Source organism: Lepidochelys olivacea (genome assembly GCF_965140295.1).
Source record: "Lepidochelys olivacea isolate rLepOli2 genome assembly, chromosome: 1".
Lineage (NCBI taxonomy): Eukaryota > Metazoa > Chordata > Testudines > Cheloniidae > Lepidochelys > Lepidochelys olivacea.
Window position 1 is genome coordinate 218,091,228 of NC_140411.1, and position 26,777 is coordinate 218,118,004.

The window sequence follows — 26,777 nt, forward strand, 5'->3', positions numbered from 1 at the left end:
AGGGAGGGGGCTAGGGAAATTGGGAGTAACTAGAGATGCAGACAGTACAGCAGATGGGATGTGCAGAGAACTGGGCAGAACAGGGTTTGTGGTACTATATGGGACAGAGGGGGTTGAGGGAACACATGGGTTTAGAAATGTAGATGGTTACAGGGGTGTAGAGATTTGGAGTTACAGGGGTTTGGGGTGGCATGGGAGTTACAGGAGCATTGAGGCTTGGGTGTACAGGTGTTTGGGGAGGACAGGGACTGCAGAGAGCCCGAGGGCTAAAGAGAGCTACAGACACAGGAGTTTGTGATGCAGAGAGGTGTGGCCTGTGGGTTTGGTTGCATGGTGATGGTGTGAGTGTCCCTTACCCTGATGCAGCGGGTCAGGTAGTTGAAGACAGTGGCCTTTAGCGTGAAGGCCTCGCCACGCACCACGGAGTAGGGCAGGGTGAGCTCCACAAAGAAGGGCTGGAAGGCTCTGAGGGACACGGTTGGGGACAGGCCAAAACCAGTGTCACTCGAGGTGCAGAACATGTTGGCTTTCCATTCTGTGATGGTATCGGGGATTGTCAAGGGCAATTCAGCACTTCCATTGGAGCTGGTGACAAAAAGAGAGATAGGATCATGATCACAGCCTGGTCAGACACTGAAGGAAAACCCAAGTGTTCCAGGGAGTGATGTGGGGAACTCAGTAGGGAGTCCTCTCCCCTATGAATCAGCACTGACCCCAATGCTCCAGTGTGGTGCTACAGAGTGCTGTGACGCGGGGAGTGGTGTGGAGAACTCAGTAGGTAACGCTCTCCCCTCTGAGTCCACACTGAGCACAATGCTCCAGTATGACGCTGTGCTGCAGGGAATGATGTGGGGACTCAGTAGGGAGCGCTCTCCCCTCTGAGTTAGCACTGAGCCCATTGTGCTGGGAGGTCATGTGCCATGGGAGGTTCTGTCATTCAGATAACACAGCTGATATTTTGACAACTTGTGATCATTAAAGACTCCACAACCCTTTTAACAAGAAGAGGGGGGCTCACCCCAGTAATCCCTGGGTCATTACAATCCAAATGCTTAGATTCCCCCTGCAATTTCAATTGGAAATGGGGCTCTTCTTCACTTTCCTTTCTAGAAGCTTGTGCAGTGTTGTTCTGCACTGTAAACACCTGCCAATGGGGAACAGCCTGCAGGTGGCTGAGTGAATCCTGCATACACAGAGTTTGAAAAGCACGTTGGGATGATGAAAGAGGCTCAGTAACCATCAGGAATTCATATTATCATCACAAAAAATAATGAAATGTTAGAACAGCAACAGCCAGCTACTCACTTCACAGACACTAAATCCCAAATCCATGTCTCCGGGAAATACTTTCGAATTGTCTCCGCCTCTGTTGGAAGGGTCTCAGCCATGGCAGGGTAACCTGAGAAAACTAGCTTTGAATGTCCTGGGTGGTGTGAGTACAACTGATTAGCACAGATATAATGCATCAAAACCAGCCTGATGCTTCCATCGCTGAGGGTAGGTCAACGCTGCAGCTGGACGTGTAATTTCCAGCTTGGGTAGATGTACATACGCTACACTACCTGTGATCAAGCTAGTGTGCTAAAAGTAGAAGTGTAGGAGTGAGGGCATGACAGGCTAGCCTCCCAAGTACATACGTTGGGTCCCAAGCGGGATCGCGCTGGGGGTGATTAGCCCAACCAGCCATCTGTGCTGCAACAGCTACGCTTCTCTTTTTAGCGCACTAGCTCTTGATCAAAGCTAGCACGTGTATGTCTGTCAGGCCTGGAAATCACAGGCGGCGAGTTATATGGGCCCGTGGTTCTCGAACTCCACCAATATTCAGGATCTTGGGCCCAGCTCCACCAAGGTTTGGGCTTATAGTCTCAGAGCCGTCCCATCCATAGGATAGACTGGGGAAACCGCCCAGGCCCTGTGCTTTGGAGGGGCCTCATGCTTCAGGGGGATGTGGGGTCCAGGGCAGCCTGGAGGGTTAGCGGGGGGCCTGGCGACAGCACCAGCAAACAACCTTGCCCCAGCCCACCCTGTTTCACCCCCACTCCACCCCTTCCCCCAGCCCCTGCCCCACCTCTTCCCACCCCTTCCCCGCCCCACCCCCATTCCACCCCCTCCCCCAAGCCCCCACCCTTGCCTCTTTCTGGCTTCCGCCCCCTTCACTGAGTGATGCTGGGAGCCGGCGGGGTGGGCTGGGGCCGAGTTGCTTGCTGCTGCTGGCACCAGGCCCCCCGCTAACCTCCCAGGTTGCCCTGGACCCTGCATCCTCCTGAAGTGTGGAGCCCCCCAAAGCATGTGGCCTGGGGCGGTTGCCCCGGTCCATCTCATGGAAGGGACAGCTCTGCTTGGACCCGTTCTGGGCGCCACCAAAAATTATACAAACCTGGCTCCCATGCTGGAAATTACACCTCCCACTGCAATTTAGACACACCCTGGACACTTTCCCCTCCAGCTACACTGATGCAGTCAGACACCCAAATCTGTTGTGGTGGGCAGGGTGGGAATGGAAAGTTCCATGTCTGAAGCATGTTTGAGGGGTCATCAGGACTCCAGCATGTCATTTTCTGCTCCACCATCCCTGCAAAGCCCCCAGCCTTTCAAAGGATCGGCCTTAGAACTGGTCACGACAATTTTCTCAAAGATTTTATTTTGGAAAAAACCCAGCTTTTTGACTCAATGGAAATTCTCATACAAAAATTTCTGTTTCCATCAACAGTTTCTGGGGGGCGGGGTTGTTGAAAAACTGGGGCGGGGCGGGGGGAGACTTTTTATTTTGAATGAAAATTTAAAAAAACCCAAAAAATATGTTTTAAAAAATGATTTCCCCATTGTCCCTTATTTTTGTGTGTGTGGAAAATAACAGCCATTTTTTGCTCACCTGTGTATTGGTATTGTTAAACTAGGCATTAGAGTTATAACAATGTGTTCAGTGTTTAGACTTTATGCAATCCTTGTGAGTGGCTGCAGGCATTAATCTCACTTATAGTATCTGTATCCCATGTTCTGAGGCAGTGGTTCTTAACCTGGGGTGCACGCACCACTGTGGGGATGCGAGATGCCCTTTCTGGGGGTGCGAGACATGCCAGATTTTTTTAGAAGGTAAATCATAGAAAACAAAAATTAAGCACAGGCATGTAAGTATAACTACTTTGTTTCATCAAACCTATGTTTATATGTATATAATTCTCTCTCTTTCATTCTATAGTTATGATATATCTAGGTTTAAAGAACTGACCTACTTCAACGATTTTTGATAAGGGGTGCGAGAACATATTTTGAGAACCAAAGGGGTGCAGGCTGCAGTAAAGGTTAAGAACCACTGTTCTAAGGTAATATTTCATGTTTGCTCTGTAACTGTGAATCACCAGACAGAAAAGAAGCATTAACGAGTGTGTAATACCAGTCTGCCACAAAAGAAGGCCCATCAACACCAGACAAACCATTGTGGAACATCAGCTGATTGCTCCCCCTCCACCAAGAAGAGGAGACAGCCCACTGAATTCCTTCCAATGGCTGAATTTGCAACTCAAAGCAGAAGGGGCAAAGGGATAAAAAGGAGGAACTGTATTTTTTATGCTGCTTGGATTCTGAGGGGCAAGGATCACATAAGCAAAAGATCCCCAATGCTTGGCCTGGGCTAGCCCTAAAGGTCATATAGATATTGCTTATCATAGAAGCCACTATTACCATTTGAACAGGACTGGACTAGCAAGGGGCTGCAGGGCAGGACTGAGGGGCATTGGCAGAGCTGCGTGGGGAGCCGGGGACCGGAATGGCAGGGGGGCTGCAAGGCAGGACTGAGAGGCATTGGCAGAGCGGTGTGGGGAGCCCAGAATTGGAATAGCAGAGGCATCAGAGTTTCTGCCTACAATATGTTTAACTAGCCAGATCTATTGGTACCTCACCGCTATTTATTTATTTGGATTTATAATACACACAAAACCCCACCAATCCAGTGCTCTAGGCTCTTTGCCATAAATTGAAAATGCACTTCTGAAAATCAGATATACACCAATTAACAATCTCTCCTGCTGGTGAGAAATGTTCAAATCAGTCACCAAGCAACAAGAGCCCAGATGTTTCCAGACTACCCACCACTCCAAAAAAAACCACTGACTCTATGGTAGTGGCAAACAATCTCTTTTTTGCCCCCTGTACAGCTATGGCATAAGAGTTAAGAAAAACTTTATATTGGAATTGGTCAGCTTCAACCTCTCTAATGTCTGGTGGCGGAGGCAGTCCAGAGCAGTGGTCAAATGTGGGCAGATGATGGGGCAGCTGGGAGGTTGATCAGTATCAGAGGCAGCCTGGGGCAGTGGTCAGAGTTCTCTCAAGGGTCAGTAGCTGGAAGGTCCAATCCAAGGGGTCAGGTCAGTGCATCAGGGAGGCCAGACCAGGCAAGGCAGCAGGCAGGGTCAGGCAAGGCTGTCTAGGCAGCAATCAGCAGACAATGATCTGTTGCTCAGACAGCTTCCTCTACCTGTTGGGGCTTTTAATAGCCCAGGTACTCACTGGGAGTGCTGTCTGTCCATCCAATCAGAGGACCAGGGCATGGCTGCTGTGGGTCTATAGGCCTTTAGCACTAGAGCTGTTGGTCAGGGGTAGCAGCTAAGGATACCACCTAAAGACCTGGGTTCACTATCAGGGTCTTACAACCTGAGGGCTATTGGTGCCATAAAGAGACAGTGGCAGAAGCCCCAGGCTGAAGCTGACTAATTCCATCATCAAGATTTTCCCCTTCCACTTCAATTGTCCCTAATCGTCCGTAAACCCTGGTTGTGATCCTGACAGACCAGGTGCCAGCTCATGCCAGAGCCCCCGGCCAATTCACTTGTGTGTTCGTATAGAACAAAGCGATTTTTAAATGTATCAGAGTGTATGTGGTGTTTCAACTTCATGAAAATGAGTGGGATGTTACTTGCTTTGTTTTCACTTATCTGCATCCGTTATAATGCAATAGCAAACATTTACATTATGTGTACCCTGTAACTAAATAACCCATCAAACAAAAAAGAAGCCTTGTGCAATGCAAATGAAGAACTTTAACAGAAAAGTGCAGGTTTCAAAGCAAGTGGGCATTGTGTGTGATGATCAGAGGCAAACACTCTAAATGCATTCCTCACTCTGTCCTCAAAGAAAAACCCCACGTGGGTAGTGACCCTCCCAGCTTGTTCTTGGTGAGAAGAAGCTGTAAGTATGGATTCAGGGAAAGATCCTGCATCTCTGGACTGTTTGGACTCTTACAGGGAAGTGTACCAGATGCGAAGCGGAGATCCCCAAAGACAATCTGGGGATCCTGAAAAGACTTGGGAAACTGGCAGTTTATTACATCACTGCCACCATTTGGAATTACAGACTGACTCACCTATGCATATATTTTATCTGCTTCAACCTCTCAATAACTCTCATTTCCTTTTGTTAGCTAATAAACCTTCAGTTAGCATACTATAGAATTGGCTACCAGCATTATCTTTGACGTAAGATCTAGGGATAAGTGACTGGTCTTTTGGGACTGAAAGCCACCTAAAATGTGAGGTGATTTTTGGTATAAGTGACTTTTTAATCACAGTTTGTCTGGGTGGCAAGATAAACTGGAGACTCTAAGGGGACTGTCTGTGACTCCATGGTAAGACTGGTACAGTGATCCATGAGTTCACATTTGTCACTGGCTTGATGAAATTTAATTATAGAACACACCAACAGTTTGGCATGTTGCTCTGCTTTCTGACAATCTGCCTTAAGGTAGACAGTGATGGTTGTGAGCCACTCCAGACAGCGTGACAATGGTGACTCTGTAGAAGGCTGTGCTTGGGGAACTCTCTACTGATGCCTGAGGACGGAAGATCATTGTCTGCGAGCTACTCACAGATTTGTCTGCCAGCAGCATAATATTCTCCCTCAGAGCCCCCAGAAACAATTTGGTTCCATTAATCTCCCAGGCGAGGGTATCAAAGCAGGCCCCTCACTCTGTCAGGAGAAGTGTGCCCCAACCTCAAACTTCAGGAGGGAATGGTCATCTCATGATGTGGGAAAAACTTCCAAATGCTCAATCCACAACCCCAGTCCCAACACTAGAGCTAGCATGCGGCCAGCGATCAGCAATAGCATTCACCCCAAAACACAGATGCTCTCTCTGCTCAGAACAGAATGCTTGCGTGGCCTTTGGCCTTTACCAGTTCTCCTGAGTCCTTGTGCTGGTGTCCTGATTTCACTGCTAAGTCCTTCAGCACTTCTGTAATCCCAAGCAACTTGAGGGAAATGGAGGCAGTAATGTGGCTTTCTCACCTTGGAGTTTGTGAAGACCTTTAAACCCATTTCCTGTAGGGAAAAACCCAACATAAATTTTGTTATTTATTTTTGTTGAGGTTGAAATTCCAGAACTGACACCAGTATTAGGGAGACAAGGTGGGTGAGGTGATATCTTTTATTGGACCAGCTTCTGATGGTGAGAGAGAGACGAGCTTCTGAGCTTACACCAGTTGGCCCAATAAAAGATATTACCTTATTCACCTGGTCTGGAACCGACATGGCTATAACACCACAGCATACACCAGTACTAGGGGTTTAATGAGCAAGGGGGAAACTTTGACACTTTTCCTTGATGGGATATGGAGCCTATCACGCATAGATAAGGCTACGATTTAGTCACGGAGGTCACAGCAATCACGGATTCCATGACTTCACCGGACCTCCATGATTTCTACACTTCAGGAGGTGGAGGCGGGACGGTGCGACCCTGCCCTGCAACTGGGGCTGGCTGGAACCAGGACCCTGCAGCCCCAGCCCTGCGGCGTCCCGGGCTTGGTGGGGGCTGCAACCGAGGCCACGCACCCCTGCCTGGCGGCTGCAACAGGGGCCATGTACCCCCCTTGCAGCTTTCCAGGGCCATGCGCTCCATGCCCCCGCTGCAGCCAGGGCTTGGTGGGAGCTGCAGTAGAGGCTGCGCACCCCTGTCCCGCAGCTGCTGCCAGCTCCAGAGCGGGGCTGTGTGCCCCCCATGGCTGCACCCCCGCTGCAGTCGCTGGGACTCCATTCCCCCTCCCACCTAGCCCTGCCTCCCCACCGGTAATTTTTAGTAAAGTCACGGACAGGTCATGGGCTCTGTGAATTTTTCTTTATTGCCCGTGATCTGTCCGTGTCTTTTATTAAAAATAACTGTTACGGAATCTTAGGCTTACCCATAGAGCCCAGGGTGACAGTCTCAGGTCTGAGGGACTGGATGGCTCAAAAAGATACGGGAATAGGATACAGGGTCCTTTTATCTCTAGGGCACTGGCTCCAATTTCCAATCCAACTCCAGGTCTGAGGCCTGGGTGAACCAGGGAATGGAATACAGAGTCTGATCTCTAGCTGTGTGGTTCCAATCTAGCTTCAGCTCAGAGGGCATTCGTTAGTCTGGGGGATGGTAAGGGCACATGGATCATTCTACTTCTAGTTCACCAGTTCCAGTCTAGTCTCAAATCAGCCCTGAATCCAAGACGTTCCTATATACTGGTCATTCGTTGGGTTATGTGAAATGAGCTGGTGCGTATTAGGCCAGTTCTTAGTGGCGCAGGTACCCACATCACAAAGAACACCTTCACCATAAGCACTAATACGCCCCCTGTTAGCAGCCTCAGAAGAGAGGTCAAGGATTGAAATGCCCATGAAGACAGCATTTGCCTCACCGTAGAGGTGCTCATACCTGATCTTTCCAGGTCAGACCTGAAGCACATTGATAAGGGACAGTGCATGGTGGAAGTTTGCACCACCATTGTACTTGCTCCAGATATAGATCAGTGATCAGCACTCCAGAGCAGCTAGCCCTGCCCCACATGCCACTCACAGCAGGTTTAAATGTCCTCATCTCCCCACAGCCACAAGGACAGGATGAGGAGACTTTACCTTCAAGATGCTATAAGTGTCCTCTTCATCTGGCTCTGACACTGGAGCATAAGTGACTCCATTCACAATTATCTTCTTTGCGGCAATGCACTCCTCCTGAGGATCCATCGGCAGTACGTCTGTGCCATGATGATATCCCTGAAGTTCCTTCACTGGCAGCAGGTTATACACCTGGGCAAACAGAACTGTGTCACTTGGCCTCATCAGTGCTGAGAAACACTGCTGGGGGAGACAGACAGGCAGAGGCAGACAGACAGACAGATATATAGAGAGAAGGTGGAAGTGATAGAAAATAAACCAAGAGCGGCAAATACACTACAGAGCAGGGAGCAGGAAAGAGGGATGTGGGAAGCTGCTTCTTTGGCTGAGGGCAGTTTGTTGCCCTGGCTATTATGATCAACTATATCAAAGTATCTGCTAAAGGTGCTCGTGCTCATATCAATGGCCCTTCTTTCTTAGCCAGGGACTGTTAATTATAAAGTGCCTGAGACAATGGGGAACAACCTGATCTAGGCCTGTAAGCGCTACACCAATATCAGTAAATAAATAAATAAATAAATAAATGGATGAATAGGCCCTGAACAGGAGAAAATCTGCAGCCCCATTGACCAGGGCTGTTTCCAGACATAACAGCATCCCAAAGGAGTTGAAAAAGTTCCTGGGGTCTAAATGGTGCCCAGTTCTCTGCTTCTCACCTAACTGAAAGAAGATAAGATAAGGGCAGGACAGCATTAAGATATCTGCACTGACAGAAGGGATTTTTTTTTCCAGTAGATGCCACTCCTCAGCACCAAGCTGGTCTTGATTGGACCAGGCTGCATCATTTTCTTCTAACATGGCCCCTAAGAGAAGACCAGCTCTTGCATCTGCTGATCAACGGACCAGGCTGGCACTTACAGAGCTGGGCGAGAGCTCAGCTTCTGGCTTCATGAGGAGGACGCTCTTGTCCACAGCACGGACGGCGCACAGGGAGCCCGGGGAGGCTCCGACCCGGAGGTGAGTGTCGGAGGCGGGGAGGCCCTCGGCTGGTGAGAAATGCAAGTCGACCTGCAACCCCAGGAAAGGTGTTAGAGGAGCTACTTCTTCAGATACCTTCACATGCTGCCCCGCAGCACAGCTCAGTCCTGGAACCACCTCACCCAGCTCTGCTAATCCCCCTCAACTCTGCTCTGCAGTCCCCTGCTATTCCAGTCCTGGGCTCCCCACACAGATATACATTATTATCTACTGACATTCAGTTACTCTCTAAGGTGGCAGTGGAGCAATCAGTGCTTGGTAAATTCTCCGTTCCCATTGATGACTCAGTTCATGATTTTATGGCTACCATGAACACCATGACACTACCCCAAGTAGTTGCTGGCTCAGCTTGTACAGTGGACACACCTGTGCTCTGGGCCCAGAGCCTATGCTGCATCCTGGATATACCAGGAGGGATTGTGGGCCATCAGGGAGCTGATTTTACTGCAGCCCTGGTAAAATGAAGAACAGCCTAGGACCTGAATGCTGCAGATGGGTAATGGCTCCCAAGAAGCCATCCACCAGCTGGAGATTGCCAGAGCACTCCAACAAGGCCCACTCCTCATTCTATCACCTGACAAACACTAAGCCCTGCCCTTGCTGAGTTTAGGCCAGTGACCCTCACTGAGATTCTAGAGGTATTGGGAATACACTGAGGCACACAGGCAGTGCTATGGACCCGTGTCTTCATTGGCTGATGAAGGCCAGAGGGCAAGGACTGGGGCCACAGCTGGGGCCTGGTGGAAACTGTCAACCAGTCCCAGGCTGTCAGCTTCTCTTAAGGAAGCTACTGTGTGGCTTTCACTTGTCACTTGATGCTGACAATCTGGCTGACTGGAGGCCAGTACCTATTCTTCCATTTTTGGTTAAGATTATTGAGAAGGTTGTGGTGAAAGAAGCTCTCACAGTATCCAGATGCCTTGGCTCCCCTTGACACTGGCCAACCTGGGTACAGACCTAGATCTGGTATAGTGACTGCACTAACTGCTTAGGTAGATGATCTCCAGGTGATGAATAAAGATCAGGGCCCAGATCCTCAAAGGTATTTAGACCCCTAACTTCTATTGAAATTAATGGAAGTTAGGCACCTAAATACCTTTGATCTGGGTACAGGTGTCCAAGCGGATATTATCAACCACCTTTGATACCACTGATCTCAAAGAGGCATTAATTTTCCTGTGAACCCTAGGAGAGGAGGGGCTGCCCTTCAGTGGCTTGATGCCTGTCTCTCAGACGGGTCCCCAAGGGTAGTTTTGGGCAATTGCTCTTCTGCTCTGAGGGCTCTCCCATGTGGGGTTGCACAGGGCACATCTTGTCCTCTCTCTTCTTCAAAGAGTATATGGGGTCATTAGGAGGACATGGACTATGGTCTTTCAATGGGCTGAGGACACCAAGCTCTCCTCTGTCTCATCCGATCTAGTCAGTGCTACTGAATACTTTACTGATTGCTTGATATAGCGTGTGGCCTGGATAAGGGTAGGCTGGCTGGAGCTCACTACGGAGGAGATGCAAGTGATGCTGGTAGGATGGAGGGAAGCATCCAGAAGATAAAACAAAAATTAGATCTGTCCCCTGAATGGAGGCTGTATGGCTGTTACCTGTCCTTCATGATCTTCACTGGTTCCCTATCAGTTACTGGGCTGCGTTTAAGGTGATGGTAGTAAGGTAACTAGATTATGACCTGGTTACCTGACAAACCCACCTCCCTCGCCACCCACAGTGCCACCGTGGAGATCAGTGGAGGTGCTAGAGCTGGAGCCCTGTCTGTTTTGCAAAGAGGGGCTCTTGGTAGTATGTTGTCTGGGAGGACCCTTTGGCTATGAAATCTATTCCACTTCCTCACCTCGTCCGAAATACCACAAATCATTTAATCTTAGGGCTATTTTTAATATATGGTAAAATCACCAAGAGCATTTGATAAGTGACTGTTTTAATGTTCGTAAACCTAAATAAAAAAATACAAACTGCTGCTGCTCTCTAATCAGTGACTTCAAGGAGTGAATTGGGGTTTCTCAATCAAGACACCCACCTTATTGGCAAAGCAATTTTCGACCTGGAATTTGACTGAATCAGCAATCGGCTCCTGACTGGGTGAAGTGGTGTATATGAGCATCTGTGCAAGGGGAGCAATATCAGACTCCACGGGGAGCATCAGTGAGAAAGTCCCATTAACTGGCAAATAAAACAAGAGAGAAAGGCTAAGTTACAGGAAGTTGGCTCCAGGCCAGGGCCACACACCTCTCTAGAGTCTCTAGGCTTCCCTTCATGCCAAACTTGTTACAGCTGGGATTCCAACCACATGGAAACATAGGGAATGGATCTTGATTTACTGATGAGAACATCAGCTCTTACTGCCAAAATCTGGATTCAAATCCTGCTTTGGCACAAACTGGACACATGAGTTTGGTGAGACTCAATCTAGTTTCTAGACCTTCATCATTAACTGTGTCCCTTAGGAACCCAGAAGCCCTGCATGCCCTGGAAAATAAAAGGGAGGATTTTGTAAGAGCCTGGTGGCTGAGGGACGGATGCAGAGTGGATGGGATTTCTACCCAAGGGTTAAAGCAAATCCAGCCTGGATTACTCAAGATGAGAGTCTCCTGCAACTGACATGAGTGACAAAGAATATATCAGTCAGGAGATGTGAGGAGCTGGGGGGACTAGAGCTTGGCCAGAGCTGCAGAGCTAGAATGGCTATAGAGGAAAGAAATTCGTTCTCCCCCCACTTTTTCCCCCATCTCAGGGGATGGCACATGATGATCCTCTCACTGCATATGGAAGCAGCCTATGTTTCAGTCACAGTGGCCTAGCCTCCCGGAACAAAGATAACGGAAGGGGTGGTGAGAGCTCACCATCACCATGCTCCACAGCCAGAGCCTGAGTCCCTGCTCGCACAATGCCTCCTTTGGCCATCACCTGCATGAAAGAAGAAACCTTCCTGTTATGGGTATTATGAGTAGGAGAGGCCTTAGAAGGGGGGAACCTGTGAGAGGAATTTCAGGAATTTTGGGTCTCAGGCGACTGGAGCCAGCAGAGCTGCTCTGTTGATCTCTGCTAGCAGAATTCTTTGTGTTTAATCAGGGGCAATAGAACCCACTTCCTCCTCTTCTCTTCATAAAATATTGGTATCCAATACTGGGGCGGAGCAAAGAGCATCAGCCCAAGGAAAAGAGTGTGAAGGGTTATGGGTAACATAGGTACAAGTTCTTGCCCCAGGCCACACACAATTTGTGGCCCCACCTAGAATTATTGTCCAGAGGCTGATTGTCTGGCAGGCCTTGGGCCTATCTGTTGGTGTCACCTATATGGAGACAAAGATTAGTATGTCCAGGTTTACCAAATAGTAAAAGACGATTTCCTTCTGCTCCCCTACGGCCTCTGGCTTCAGGATATAGTGCACCCGGACTTCCTGAGTATGGCCACAGCTTAGCGTCTCTGACACAAGCTCTATTTTGAGAAAGCTGTTACTCGAAGAGTAAAACCGCTTTGCTCTGAAATAGCCCAATTCGTATGAAGGACTGGTCCAGGAACGATCGTAACAGTAGGTGCCTGTTTTATGAATTGCCTGGTAACAGAGAAAATATTTATATAAATCATTAAAAAATGAAATTGAAATTCACAGCATGTGTTTAAAGGAGCGAGATAATAATGGCCTGCTTCTGGAAGGTGCGGGGGCGCTTTGTTCATCAGGGAGTCAATAAGAAATCAGGGTGCTCAGCATTTCATAGGATCAAACCCACAGAGGACATGGGTTCCTTGCCTTGTACGAAACAAGACACATTATTTATTTATTTGGTAGTAGAACAAATCCAAAAGGCCTTACTCAGCCAGAGCTCCCATTGATATCAATGGGAAAGCTAGTCCATTATTTTTATGACATATTATTTGTATAGCACCAAAGGCGTGCTAAGAACTTTACAGACAACTACGAACGATTTACCTTGTACCCACAGAGTTTAAAATCTGAACTGAACAGCAGTTTTGGAGATGAGAGAATTTTGGTCCGAGAGAGGAGAGAACTACTTTGTATTTGCAGGAGGAAGTTGTTTAATGCCTTGAGCTTGCCCCATATACTTGCCTTTCTTTATTTTTCCCTATCTGATTTGAAATTCTTGAAATTTTTCCCTATAATCCCTGAAAATTTCCAAAATGTCCCTGGTACATTGTGGACATTTTCAATGTTTTTAATTTGGGACAAGAGAATTAAAAAATCAAGCATCATAGAATGTGCCCTCTTTGAGGGTGAGATAGTGGAGAACTAGTCTATTTTCCACCTGTTATATGTTTGGGCAATAAGATAGGCCACATATTAATCCTTGTTTATTCTGATGTTGCATCTCAAGCTAATGCAATCTCAGCAGGAAACTCTACATTTGGGGCAAAGAAACCATTTGTGTGGCAGGTTGATTTTTTTTTTATGGCAGCTCAAAGGTTTTGAATGTTGGAATCAGTCCTGCGGGGATGGGGACTGACAGGCAGAGTGAGATGGTCAAAAGTATAAGATAAATACAATTATCACATTTGGCTACACAACTGATGGCAGGGCTATTGCCACCTCACGGATATGAAGGAGATATAGATATATATACACACACTCCCTGGGTGAGGGGATATCTGTTTTCAGCAGAAAAGCTATATAAACAGATATCCTAACAGATACTCCCTTTGGAGCCCCATCAGTAACTCCCCACCCTCCCCCAGCCACTCACTCTGAGCCCAATGGAGGCAAACTTGAACTTAGATGTGTCCAGGGCAAACCGTGCTCGCCCCTGATCATCCGTCGTGTAGTTGACTTGATAGTCGCTCTCTTCCACAGAAATCTGGACTGTTTCATTGGTGATTGGCGCATTGGTCCCATCCACCAGCTTCACCTAAAGGAGATACACCAATGCTCCATATTTACACTAGGCAAGGAAGGTGGTGCCCACAATCTTACTGGCCGTTTACTCCATCACCATGAAAGGCGCTTGCTGTGAAACACATTGTGGTTGGGGAATCTGCTGAGGGACTCTCGGAAGCAGGTGGCAGTGAATATGCCAGAGGATACTAAAGTGTCTGCGGTTAGGACAATATACCCTGTGCCCAGAGCGGGAAATGCAATCTCAGAATCCAGTTTCACTGTATCTTTCTCATCCCTGTGGGTCAGATGAGTACGCAGTGGGCTCAGAGGTCACACATCCCAGAGCTGCGAGTCTCCCAAACAGCTGGAGAGTTAGAAAAGCAGCACCTTGACTCAACCCAGCAGGAGGCATCCTCAGAACAGAAAGGGGTAGGCAAAGGGCCAGAGGGAAAATTCCACCACAAGCGTTTCCTCTGGGCCCTCAGGACAGTCAGGGAGAGTGGCTGGGGTCTCACAGAGATAGGTAAACTCTAGCTCAGTTTGAGCATAACCAACTTTGCAGAACCCCAGGTCCTATGCTGCAGAGATGCTGGCGCCAGAACTTGTGATGAAGAAGCAAAGGCACGGGGTGTTAAAAATGCTCTGATCCAACAGCTCCCAGAGAAGGAGAGGAGATATCACCGCCCTGTGACTGCAGATTCTGTGGCACACTCATTTGATGCTCACATGTCATTTAGCTGCTTGTGGTTTCAGAGGTTCCCTACCTGCCCAAAGAAGGGGACCCCAGGTTTGTAATGGGAGTCCACCTTCTCAAAGGTGACTTTGCTAATGATGGATGTGAGTTTGCAGGAGCCCGTCCCAGTTAACTCCACCCCTGCAAGAGAAGAAAACAAAGAGGGGGCATGAACTAACACATCTGAATCATGCCTTGCAGCCCACTGCTATTCCAGCCCTGGACTCCCCACATTTCTCTGCCAATGCCCCTCAGCCCCCAGCTATTCCAGCCCTGGGCTCCCCACACAGCCCTAGCAAGTCCATAAAATTCATACCGGTCTCCTCCTCTTTAATGTTGGCTTCCACGTGGATTTTATCCTCGTACCCAGATCGCCTGAGCTGGAATATCTTGGTCTTTACCACTTCAGAAATGCAGCCGTGGCTGTCTGCCTGATGGACAAAGAACAACAAAATTCTTCAGGACTTTGTCTCTCATTCTCCTGTTTGTAAGGTTTACCATACTCAGAAAACCCATTCCTGCCCGCTGAACTGAGAAAAAAGAAATTGGCAAACACCACATTTTCACTGTTCAGGGTTTTTTTCCCAGATTTGGAAAGCCCATAAATAAACTGACAATGAACATTCTGAAATATACAGCAACATTGCTGCCAACACCACCCAGTACCTGCATGCTCATCTGACAACCAAAATTAGGGAGACTAGACTATTATGTGCCACAGGCAGAGAATAAGAGGGACTGGGGTGCACCAGTGCCTCAGGCCACTGAAATGGCAAGGAGTCCAGATCCATTATTACTGGTACATCTAGTCTGGTATCCCACAGTGTTTTCAGCGAAAAAACCCCATTAACCTATCCAGTCCAGCTCCCGGTCAGTGCAGGATTGTACCCATAGCATATATAGTTTTATTATCCATGCCCCCTCACACCACTCCACGCACCAGAGTAGCAATGACCCACCTGTCCAGAGTATTCCTCACACACTGCCTTTGCATCCTCGCCATAACAGGAGGTGCCTGGGTGGTTATATTTCCGGCACACATGGAAGTTCACAAGGCCAGGGACTGGCTTTCCAAAGGTGTAGCTATAACCAGGGAGGGGTAAAAGAAAACCAAGGCCATTAGTGACATGGAAGAGATGGAGAGATGGTTAGTCCATCCCCACAAGGATCAGGGCAGGGCTGTTTATTCTCCAGGATGCAGCCTAGTGATAAGTGGGAAGTCCTTGGTGGCCACAGCTTTGTTAACATATTTAGTCTCAAACTCAGCTATGGGGTAAGCCCTACCTACATCAGGCTGACTTAGCCTGTTAGCTCTTTTGTCTTTCCTCATGAGTCAATCCTTTCAGCCCCTCCATTATTTGTGTTACTCTTCTCTAAGTCCCCTCCATTTTACTTGGATAGTGAGTGCCCAAGAAATAAAAGTACTGTTCTGGGAGTGGCCTCAACAAAGCCAGATAAGGTGTACATCTATATGAGGGGCAAAACAATGCTGTCAGCTGTCCCTCTGTAAATCCCATCCAATGTCACTGAAGTAATTTCCCATGTTTCTTGTATAGTCGAGAGCAGAACTCAGTCTTGAAGAACCCATTGCAAGAATGCCGACTGCTGGAAATGCTTGGCTGAATCATTTGTCTGCATGCTGCATAGTGTCCATTTTGACAAAACTACTACACATCAAACGTCTTGCAATTCAATGGCGCAGTGCATTCTGCCGTGCATTTCAGAGCGCCCACCATGAACTCTGGACATTGCCAAACATGAGACACTGCACTGAGGGGCAGCACTAGGTGAACTAGCTGAACCAGGGTTGCCTTGTAGTTTCCTCATCAACAATGATGGAGCAACCTTTGTTAAAAGCACCAGTCCTACTGGACCTGAGCCAAACACCTCACCACAGTCATTGCAATCAACAACTGCCGAACACCTGGGATAGCTCTTGTGTTATGGCCACAAGGGGTGGAGCTCAAGATGCTCCAAGCAGCGGTTGATGAAAAGCTTGTGAGCCTATTATAAACAGGGCCTTACAGGAAGCATTTCACTTCTTGGTCCTGGGCCATGAGGCCTTTGTGTATACGTCCCAAAAACTGTAATAAGAAATATTTTAAAGCATATTGATCTCAGCTCCCAGCTAGGGCTTCATTAGCAACTGGGCTGAGAGACACACCAAAAAAATGGAGTGAATGAAAGAATGATACTCACAGACCACAGACTGTCACCTTCAACTTCTCCTCCAGAATGCTGACCATCTTGGGCAGCTTCACCAGCACTTCAAATTTGGGCAGCACTGCAGAAAAGAGACCAAAAGGAACCACAAACTCAGTGGAAAGGGGGTAACATGATAAGGAGAGCTGGTTATTGCACCAAGGCCTCTTTCTCAAGCAGACCCAAAGCACTTTCTCATTGGCCTGATTTTCTGAGGTGCTGATCACCTGCAACTCCCACTGACGTCAATGAAGCTACGGTTGTTTAGCACCGTTTAAACTAATGCCATATTAGTATGGAGATTACTTCACCTGCCACCAAAACACAGTTGCCTCAGAGCTGGAACATGGCAGCCAGTCTTTCCCACAATGGTGTCTGACAACAGACATATTTACTAAAAAAATCACACACATGCATACGTGCACAGAGGGAGCTAAGACTAAACCCGGGTTTCTTCAGTTCCAGAATTACACGCCTCTAGCCAAAGGAGATCTCCCCTAGCTGCTGGTAGGGAAAAAGCCTTTTTTCTTCACTGTGAGCCAGCCACTAGAGGGCAGCATCACACACACCAAGCCAGCCACACTACACAGCAGTGTCCTAGGAGGAGCAATGAACAGTTTCTGTGGTGGGACCGCCAGAAGGCGTTTCAGGGAGGTGGAACGGTAATGGAACTGGAATGAGGTCAGGGTAATGGGGTTCACACCCCTGCTCTCGCAGAAAGTTCCTCAGGACTTTTATTAACCAGGAGGAGTCAGGGCCTTGGCCTTATAGCAGATCTGAAACCTCAGGACTCCAGCAGCACAGTGCCATTAGCTCCAGGCTGCTGCACCGGTGTCAGCACTGACTCAAAGGGGAGCAGCATATCCCTGTCTGATTGGAGCCTTTCTAAGGTGGCTGTGTGACACATGGCTAGAAAGGGTTAACCATCCCGCAAAATAAATAACCCTCAAAAGACACGTGGGGAGATAATATGTGTGGTTTTGTGAATTTACATATGTAATGTAATCAACAGTCCCTGTCTATGCTGTAATCTGATCATTCATAGGTCAAAAGAACATCCTAGCATTTAAATGAATTGTAAACACGGGATATCTCAGTATTCATCTCTCTTTGAAATGTACTGTGAATGGTGAAGAAACAAGCAAATGGCCCTATGTTAATTCTATGGCCAAGTACTGGTAATGGACCTCCTTCAAAGTCATCCTAATTACCTTTTGTTCCCAAAGCAACTCCAAACTTGCCAAAGAGGACATGAAATTGTATAAAAAATCCTTGGGTCCTGATTCTGTCATCTCAGATCTGCTTAAACTTCATTGGGGGAAGTTTGAGTCGCAAGACTGAGGTCCCAGTTACACTGGTATGCCCTGAATATGATATTTGGACATTGGACTATAACCTATGAACTATTTCTGAAAGAACTCTTTGCAACTACAAAGCTCACCATCTCTGCTATGAATCTGAACCTCAATGAATTGAACTCATGTCTGTATGTATATTGATCTTTTAACCTATAGTCTCTCTCTTTTGTTTTTTAATACATTTTAGTTTTGTTCATAAGAATTGACTGTAACCATGTATTTGGATAAGATCTGAGGCATTCATTAACCTGGGAGGCAATGTGTCCGATCCTTTGGGATTGGTAGAACCTTTTCTTTTATATGATGAAATAAGATTTTCAGAAATCATCATATTTGGCTTAGGTACTTGGATGGAGGCCGGAGGCTGGATCACTTTAAGGGAACTGTGTTGTTTGGACTTCTGAGTAACCAGTAAAGTAATAAAGAAGCTGTTTTATACTGGCTTGGGAAATCTAAGTATTGGAATATCCACCAGCTTTTGGGGGATTGTCTGCCCCATTCTTTGCAGTTCACCCTAATTGAGTAACCACACCTGGCCCCCACTGGGACCCTGATCACAGGGCGTCTACCACTCCAGCAGTGAAGATCTTGTACTGATGGTGCTGGGTTTCACACCCTGAAATCCAGGGCTGGGGTGGAGAATTCACTGAGTTCTCTGGTACTCGACCCTCAACATAGGCAGTAAAGGACAACTCTGAAAAAGGCACTACCCAGCCTGTGGGAGTACAGACTCCTCCCTGCCCCATTCCAGCTGTACAGAAAATGCTTATCAGATCAACTGACCCATTCAATCCAGCCTTCATTCTCCATTGTCAACACTTTGGATCAGCTACCAGCAACTGGCTTGACACTATGAAAGCAGCCATCCTTACCATATTCCTTCACAGTAAAGGGGTGTTGCACCTTGTCCCCAGAGCCCTTTTGCACCACCACTTTGTAGGTCCCTTGGATGGGCTCGGAAGCGAGGGGGAAGGAGAGCTGGGTGAAGCCCCCTTTTAACTCAACTTCTTGCCACTGATACAGGCGGTTCCTCTGGGGGTCCTAGAGATGTCAAGACCACAAGATTACCTGGACAGCAAAGGGTGATGCCGGTGAGAAATGAAAAGCATTGGCAGAGTTGTGTGGGGAGCCCAGGACTGGAATATCAGGAAGGTTGCATGGCAGTATTTGGATGCATTATTGGCGCTATGGGGGGTAAAGCGTATCCCTCTTCCAGTTAGCATTATGGGTCTAAATAAAATCAGCAAGAAGCAGCTTGAGGCAGCCAGGGGCTGATTGCTGCCCATGGTGAGATGTGATGGTTCTGAACATGAAATAAATTCCTCTACTTACCTCGATATAGGCCAGTGGAACCTGGAAAAAAGTGCAAAAGGGAGAATGAGTTTAGAATTCATACCCCAGATGGAAAAGTTAGCAAGTGTTGAAAAGGATCAGAGACATTAATGTACATAAGAACAGCATCTTGAGTGACACCAGCTAGGCTACAAATTACCAGGGCTATGGATCATCGTACTTTAGGCATAAACCAATCACCAGCTAAACCCTGGAAAAAACATCCCTCCGTGGGACAGCACTACATAATGAGATGCATTGTGAGAGTTTTAAAGCTTCCTGTGAGGCATGGGGCACTGGACCCAGACAGACAGAGGACAGGATTGAAGTAGATAGACTATTGGTCTGTTCAGCTCTAGCAGGGAGGCAAGATAGCAGCATGGTAGACTCAAGGTTGTGAACTGGTATAGCAGGGAGGAGGAATACCAGGATATATGGTCCAATTGCAGTGATCTGGTAAGGGCAGCTCCTACGACCCAAGTAACAAGGGAGTTTTGCTTAGTGCTGAGGTGGCTAACGGGATGTTGTCTGTGTGTCACGTCATTCCCAAATCTTTCCAAGATTGTAATGAGAATACTTTATGAAGTAGCCTAAAGGAGGAGTCCTGGAGTATCAGAAAGCACTGGGATACCCCTGGCACTAAAGCCCCACCTTAATCTGGGGAACACCTCCTCTCGAAGGGATGTTTCTCTCATCCCTTTCCCCACCCTGATGACTTAATGCCTAGCATACTTACCAACCTATTCAGAGGATGGAAGTTTTCATCCAGATAGACAACTCGAAACAGGACTGAGAGAGACCGACAGACAGACAGACAGACAGACAGAGAGATTTCCATGATGAGACATTCAGCCACCAAATCAGGAAATGTCCGTCATATGGCATGATGGGAAATGGGATATAGAGTCTTTCATCTCTATGGACTTGGGTTCACTAGAAAATTAGGTCATGTTAGAACAAGATCTTGAGGAATCATGTTAATTAACACAATGTGAAAAGCAGCTTTGCAGTCAGTGTAGACATGGACAAGTCATATTTCACATGGTGGCTACTGGTCATGGGTAAATGCTCCTGGAACCGTAGGATTCACCAGGACCAGCTGACACAATGTTAAACACGGCTTGTTTATGTCTACACTGATTGTATGTAACATCATGTTAATTAACACAGTCCCTCAAAGTCATGTTCTATATAACAAGGTCATGTTAGAAAAGACAATCCCTAGGAAATCAGCTCCATTCCAGCACCAGATTGATCGTCCTGAGCCATTACTCTTAGGCTGAGAATACTGGCTCAGGATGATCAAGGAAAATAGTACAGAGTTTTCCACCTTCAGGGTACCAGTTCCAATGCAGCTCCAAGTCATGGGGATGGATGGCACAATCAACATGACTTATGGAATTCTTTCACCTCTATGGCACTTACTCCACATCTATAGTGAGCAAAGTCAGTTTCCATCCTGAAGGCTATTTGATTGCCTGTATGAAATGAATGCATCCGATGAAGTGAGCTGTAGCTCACGAAAGCTTATGCTCAAATAAATTGGTTAGTTTCTAAGGTGCCACAAGTACTCCTTTTCTTTTTGCGAATACAGACTAACACGGCTGCTACTCTGAAACCTGTATGAAGTGAGTTGATTGGGCCTCGGTCTAGTTCATAGTGGGACAAGTATCCAAGTCATAAAAATACATCATTGCAGTGAGTGACATCTCCTCTTTGGTGGTCTCAGTAATGAGGATGAAAACTGCATAGGCCACAGAGTTTGAACTCCCTCTAGGCACGCAGGCAGAATGTGCGCTTGTGTGTGTGGTTTACATTGGTGCTCCCCAAGCTGTACCTATGCAAGGGATAAAAACATTCTTCATTCTCCAGGGACTATTGATCTGGCACCTTCAGTGCACTGCAGATGTCAGGTCAACATGGATCCAAGGCTTATAAGGGCTTTGAAGGATTTCCTGAATGCAATTCCCCACCCGATTCCCTGTACCTGTTTGTCCCGGTTTGTACATGGGTTTGTCTGTCTGTACAAAGACCAGGCTCTTTGAGTTCTTGACCAGCACCGATTTCCGGCTCCTGAACTCCAGCGTCGGCCCCTTCACCAGCACCGTGAGAAACACTGCTGCCGAGCTGTTAGATTTGGGAAGCTAGAGAACAGTAAAAGAACCGCTGCCTTAGAGACTCCCCTCAACAGCCTCTTTAATTGAACCTGCCTTTGAGAGATGAGGGCTTTGTGGGAAGCCATCACAGGCCCAACCACAGCAGTGACAAGGATTAGAGCAGGGGGCAGGGGCACCCACGGTGACCTCCCCTATCTCCACACTTCCACTAACATCCCCTCTAACCTGCTGCTCTGGGTGCTTTGCAGCAACAGGGCCTCCATCAGCTTCCTCCACCCCAGTCGCTCTGACTCTGACAAATTTCCCCTTCATGTCTTAGCCCAAAATGTATCTTCCTTTTTTCTTGCCATCCGCAGAGATTGGGAATAAACCCCCTTCCTCCTGTTATACTGTTCCCCTAAATGAATTCATCCACTGCAATCCTGACTCTGTGGAAGTGTCTTTTCTAGATTAAACATATTGACTCCCCGCTCACGTTAAATCTCAATCTCCAGTCCATGTGTGACAAACCCTGGCTCTGTACACTGTATTCATCAGCTGGGATTTAACATCAGACCCAAAGGCCATGTTCCTGTACTCTTGTTAGCTCTCAGTTAGTAGCAGGGTGTTAGTCCCCGAGGTAGCCCGTCGGAGTCATGATCACACACAATACACCCATTTATTACACCCACAAGACAAGCTATTCCCAAGCATCTGAGGTCCGATCTGAAGGGCCATTTGTACTTAACTGCAGCTGCTGTAAGTACAGTGAGATGAACCTGCTGAGTGGCTGCCCACTACCACCGAAGGGTGAGATAGATCAGCAGGAGGGGTAGAGCAAACCCAGTCCCCTCTCCTGGCCAATAATATGAGGGGATTGGAAGGCAGCTTGCTTTCTGAGGATGCAGCAACAGCCACTGCCAGCTGAGAGAGGCTCAGGAGCATTCAGCAGAGAGCAGACTGCTGCTGGCAGCAGGATACAGGATTACTGCGTTCATCTTTGGTTGTAACTGACTATGCTGATGCCATTTGCATCCTTTCTGCCAACCTTACTAAATAACCCTTTCATTTTAGTTGGCATTACAGTATTGCCCACCTCAAGAGATCAACCATCAGTGTCAGACCCCAAAAAATCACAAGATGGTTCCAAAATTATGAGACCAAAAAAACCAAACAGCAAATCATGATTTTTATTGTTTTTTCACTGTTCAAAACTCCCCTCTACTCCTCTGGCTATGTGTGTAGTGATCATTTCAGGTAGAAAAGTCCACCTTTCATGCACCCAGAACTGCACACCTCTCCCATAGCACCCCCTACTCCAGCAGCCCCGACTCCCTCCTGTACCCCCATTCCCACCGCCGCACTCCCGGAAAGTCCTTCTGCCTCCCTCATATGCCTGCTGCCACTGATCAGTGGGACCCTGAAGAGGAAAGGTCAGTGATTCTTTCTCACCATTGAGAACTATCACATGAGGAGCCACTGAGAGCCTGGCCACTGTTTATGAGGCACTGCACTGTGGGGTACAACTTACACAGTCATCTGGCCCAGGGCCGCTGAAACCCTTGTAGCTTCCTGTCCACACTGGCTAGAAACCATTGCAGTAGTCATCTGGATAGCATCTGTCTTGGATGGTTTAGACACAACAAATCCTGCCTCTTGGTGGGGGGTTAGATAGATGACCCTTGCAGTCCCTTCTAACCCTATCGTTCTGTAATTCAACAGTGCAGTAGCAGCTGGTGTTGAGCGAGAGATCTCGTCCCAGGTGTTCCAAAGGATTAAAGAGAATTTCTAAGAATAAGAAGGGGAGTGACTTTGCAGGGAGGACTGAGAAAGTTTCCAGCAGCAGAGAGGTGGATCTTGGGGGCTGGGTGTCCAGCAGTGGGGGAAGGAGTTGCATATGGAGTGGGAATTGGGCAGGTCAAGCATACGGCAGGGCAGGCCCCAGTCCAGGCAACCTTCTCTATTCTCAGACTAGCTCCACTTAGTTAACCTTGCTAAACAACCAGAGCTCCAAGAGTTAATCGCTCTGGTTACTATCCTTATTGCTTTACTGTTGACACACACAATAATCGTTGTGGGGGGGTCAGAGACTCACCGTGAACGGGATGCACTTGAACACGTCCTTCTCCGACACCACGTCTGCGATCAGGCTCCTGTTCGCCCCGGCGTATTCCAGTGTGGCGCTCAACGTCACAGACTCGTTCAGGTGGGTCAGCTGGATACAGACCTTTTCAGGAACGTTGGTGTGGATCAGAAAGGGCACTAGCACCATGTACTGCCTGGGAAGGGGAAGGGCACAGGTCAAACAAACCAGTTTGATGGTCTCAGCCTTTGCCTTCCAACGGGAGCTGTATATTTTATCCAAATGACGAGGACTTTTCCCTTGTGTCTCTAACGTATTATCCAAGGGAGGTGCTGGTGTCGGAGGAAGGGCCAAGGTGACAAGTGGAACAAGACTGACAGCTGTTAATGCTAGCATCTGACATTGATCCACTGCCTGTACCCTGGTACACCAACAGTGGCATTGGCAACTCCACGCCACACCCTGACTGCAGGGTGGGTATTAGAGAGGAGTGACAAGTGCCAGAAAAATGACCACAGCTGTCCCATTTGCTAGATAATGTAATCAGGATTTACAAATGCTCTTTCCAATTGGTAAACAATAACAGAGTGTTAAGTCCAGAGCTCTTTTGAACAGTCTGAGACGTGACCTTCAAGGCAATAGATATTAGAAACAATGTGGCAGAGATTATATACTAAATAGTACACGTTATTTAGTACAGTTACTGCAAATGGCCACGAGGTGGTGATAGATCTTAAGAAAGGACCAGAGCAAATGCACTTTACATGTTCTCCCTGGGACAAAATTTCTTCCTTCTCCCCCACCTCTTTGCATCTCAGCCAGAGCTCTGGGACTCTGCCAGGGTCAAACACTGAGCCCTGGTCTACACTACAAACTTATGTCAGTATAACTATGTCACTCAGGGAGTGGGGTGGGTGGGAAATCCCACTACTGAGCAACACACTTATAACAACCTAACTCCCGGTGTAGACAGCGCTATATCAACGGGAAGGTTTCTCCCATCAGTATAGCTACCGCTTCTTGGGGTGGTGGAGTACTTAACGCCAATGAGAGAAGTTCTCCCGTCGGCATAGGTAGCGTCTTCACTAAGTCCTACAGTGGTGCAGCTGCAGCTCGGTAAGTGTAGACAAGCCCTGAATCCAAGTCTCCCATGTGGCAGAGCACCATGTTAACAAGTAGGTGCCACAATGCTCAACCCCTTGAGAGCCCAAGTGCTAGCCTGAGTCACAATGTCCACACTGCTAGTTTTCGTGAACTAGCAGGGCTCACGCTAACAACACAAGTCTGTAGACCCAGCCTGGGAGGCTCCTTCCCAGATGTAATGTAGACATACATCAGAGAGAGCCTGGGAATCAAACCTGCCTCTCCCACGTGGCAATGGAGAGCACTAATCTCCAGGGGGCAGTAATAGGCTTAGCCTTCCCAGTACTCCCAGTGACTGCCAGCCCAAGAGTAGTGACAAGGAATGGAGCCCTTGCATATCAGCACAGAGCATTAGCCCTCAGAGATCTTTCTGCTGGCTGGTATGTGGGGGGGGGGGCGGGAGGGGCGGGGGGGCTTGTATGTATCTGAGAGGGACCTGGGGTCAGTGCTAGCAACACTGTTATCTCCTTCAATCTGTTTGCACAGAGGAAGCACTGACCACATAGCTGCCGTCTTTATCCGTGTTTGTTAAAACCTGACAGCTGCTTTGCAGTTGCCCCCAGTGATTTTCTCGCACCGGGGAGGGAGCAGTATTGTCAAAGCCCCAGGTGAGAGTCTCCCTTGTGGCAGAACCACTCACTTTTATCTATTAACAAGTGGGAGGGAATGCATGGGCAATGAGAGAGAGAGAGAAAACACAATATAATGCACTGACCTGCTGCCAGCCAGCCAGGGATCTCAAAGCACCTTACAGGCATTAACAAATTCAGCCCCCCCCCCCATCCTCACACATACATCCCCATGTTAGTGATGGGAGGACAGAAGCACAGAACGGTGCAGTGACTTCCCCAAGGTGATAGAGTCAGTCAGTGGCAGAGCCAGGAATAAAACCCAGGATTCCTGATTCCCCAAAAACAGCACGAGCCCCCTCTGCGTGTGCAGCTTACGGTTCGGTGGTGGGCGACGTGTCTCCAGGGAGGAGGAAGAGGAGCAGGAGGAAGATGTTCGGGCCACCGGGCAGCCTGTCCTTCCCCATGATGCAGAGTCAGGATGGTGAGTGAGGCAGACACACAGCCTTGTCCTCTGGCTCCCTGCACCCGGGCTGTCCATTGGGTCCGCCCATTTAAACCTCTCTCTGCAAACAGCCCCCGGAGGGCAAGATAAGGGCAGAGGGCCAAGACCATCACCATCTGGGAAATGAGAAGAGGAACGTGAGGAGGAGCCAGAGCCAACAGCTCTGAATCAGGGCACAGAGAAGGATCTAGCCAGTCCCTGACAAACTAGGGGAAGGGGGTGAAGTAGGCTCTGTCTGATGGGGGAGGGGGACAGAAAGGAAGGTGGGGGGAAATGCGGAGATGGCAGAGTGGGCAGTGGCAATGAGAATCTCCTTTCTGATGGAGCTCAGCATGCGGGGCTGGCCACTTACCCAGAGCCAATGCTAGACGAGGTGCTGTGGGAAGAGGAAGATGCTCCTTCAAATTGGGGGTGCAGCGGTCGAGATGTTTTATGGAAAGCAATGGGGGATGGGCCTGAGCCCGATTTGTATAAGGAGGGTGAGAACAGTCCCTGCTTGGTTTGAGAATGGGGCTCTCTGTTGAGCCCCCTTCCTTCCTCAGAGATCCCACCCCCACACATCTGCTTGCTCTCTCCCACGCACAGACCTCTCCAGGCCTAATGCAGGCAAATGGGGCCAGAGAGAGGTTGGGCAATCACCTCTCAGAGATAACCTGGCCTTTGCCTCCCTGCCCAGGCACAGAGGGAGGGTAACAGGGTGGGATGGAGACAACAATTTCACACATTAACAGTCTGTAACACATTAACCAATTCCCCAGGACTACAGCTTAGCTATCCCCACACAGCACATGGGTCACTGACCTAGAGCAATGGTCCACCTAGTGTAGTCTCCCACTTGCTTACACACTGGATCAGCCTATTGGTCTGTTTAGTAAAGTACCCTATGCTTGACAGTAGCCAGTGCTGGATGCTTCAGAGGGGGAGAGAAAGCCCCATAATGCACCCTGACCCCTCCCTAGCAATCTGCTCCTGCCTTGAGCATGAACATCCGTAGCTCCGGTAATGATTACCCTAGCAGCTA

The 26,777-nt window shown here is 48.3% G+C and overlaps 1 protein-coding gene across 1 annotated transcript in view; it reads right to left on the minus strand.

Annotated features, from left to right (window-relative positions):
• LOC311525747 (alpha-2-macroglobulin-like) overlaps positions 1-26,297 on the minus strand; it is a 45,320-nt gene extending 19,023 nt beyond the window's left edge. Inside the window, exons 1-20 of the mRNA XM_084638086.1 lie at positions 26,109-26,297; positions 25,630-25,872; positions 23,552-23,735; positions 21,348-21,504; positions 20,097-20,149; positions 19,361-19,381; positions 18,901-19,069; positions 16,668-16,752; positions 15,428-15,551; positions 14,785-14,899; positions 14,500-14,609; positions 13,605-13,766; positions 12,233-12,460; positions 11,748-11,811; positions 10,925-11,067; positions 8,776-8,925; positions 7,879-8,049; positions 6,168-6,312; positions 1,306-1,399; positions 357-585 (exon numbers count right to left, since the gene is read on the minus strand). Of these exons, the coding sequence (XP_084494212.1) occupies positions 357-585; positions 1,306-1,399; positions 6,168-6,312; positions 7,879-8,049; positions 8,776-8,925; positions 10,925-11,067; positions 11,748-11,811; positions 12,233-12,460; positions 13,605-13,766; positions 14,500-14,609; positions 14,785-14,899; positions 15,428-15,551; positions 16,668-16,752; positions 18,901-19,069; positions 19,361-19,381; positions 20,097-20,149; positions 21,348-21,504; positions 23,552-23,735; positions 25,630-25,718 (2,493 nt within the window). The 5' untranslated portion in view covers positions 25,719-25,872; positions 26,109-26,297. The remainder of the gene's footprint in view (positions 1-356; positions 586-1,305; positions 1,400-6,167; positions 6,313-7,878; positions 8,050-8,775; positions 8,926-10,924; positions 11,068-11,747; positions 11,812-12,232; positions 12,461-13,604; positions 13,767-14,499; positions 14,610-14,784; positions 14,900-15,427; positions 15,552-16,667; positions 16,753-18,900; positions 19,070-19,360; positions 19,382-20,096; positions 20,150-21,347; positions 21,505-23,551; positions 23,736-25,629; positions 25,873-26,108) is intronic.
• Positions 26,298-26,777: the final 480 nt, after the last annotated feature.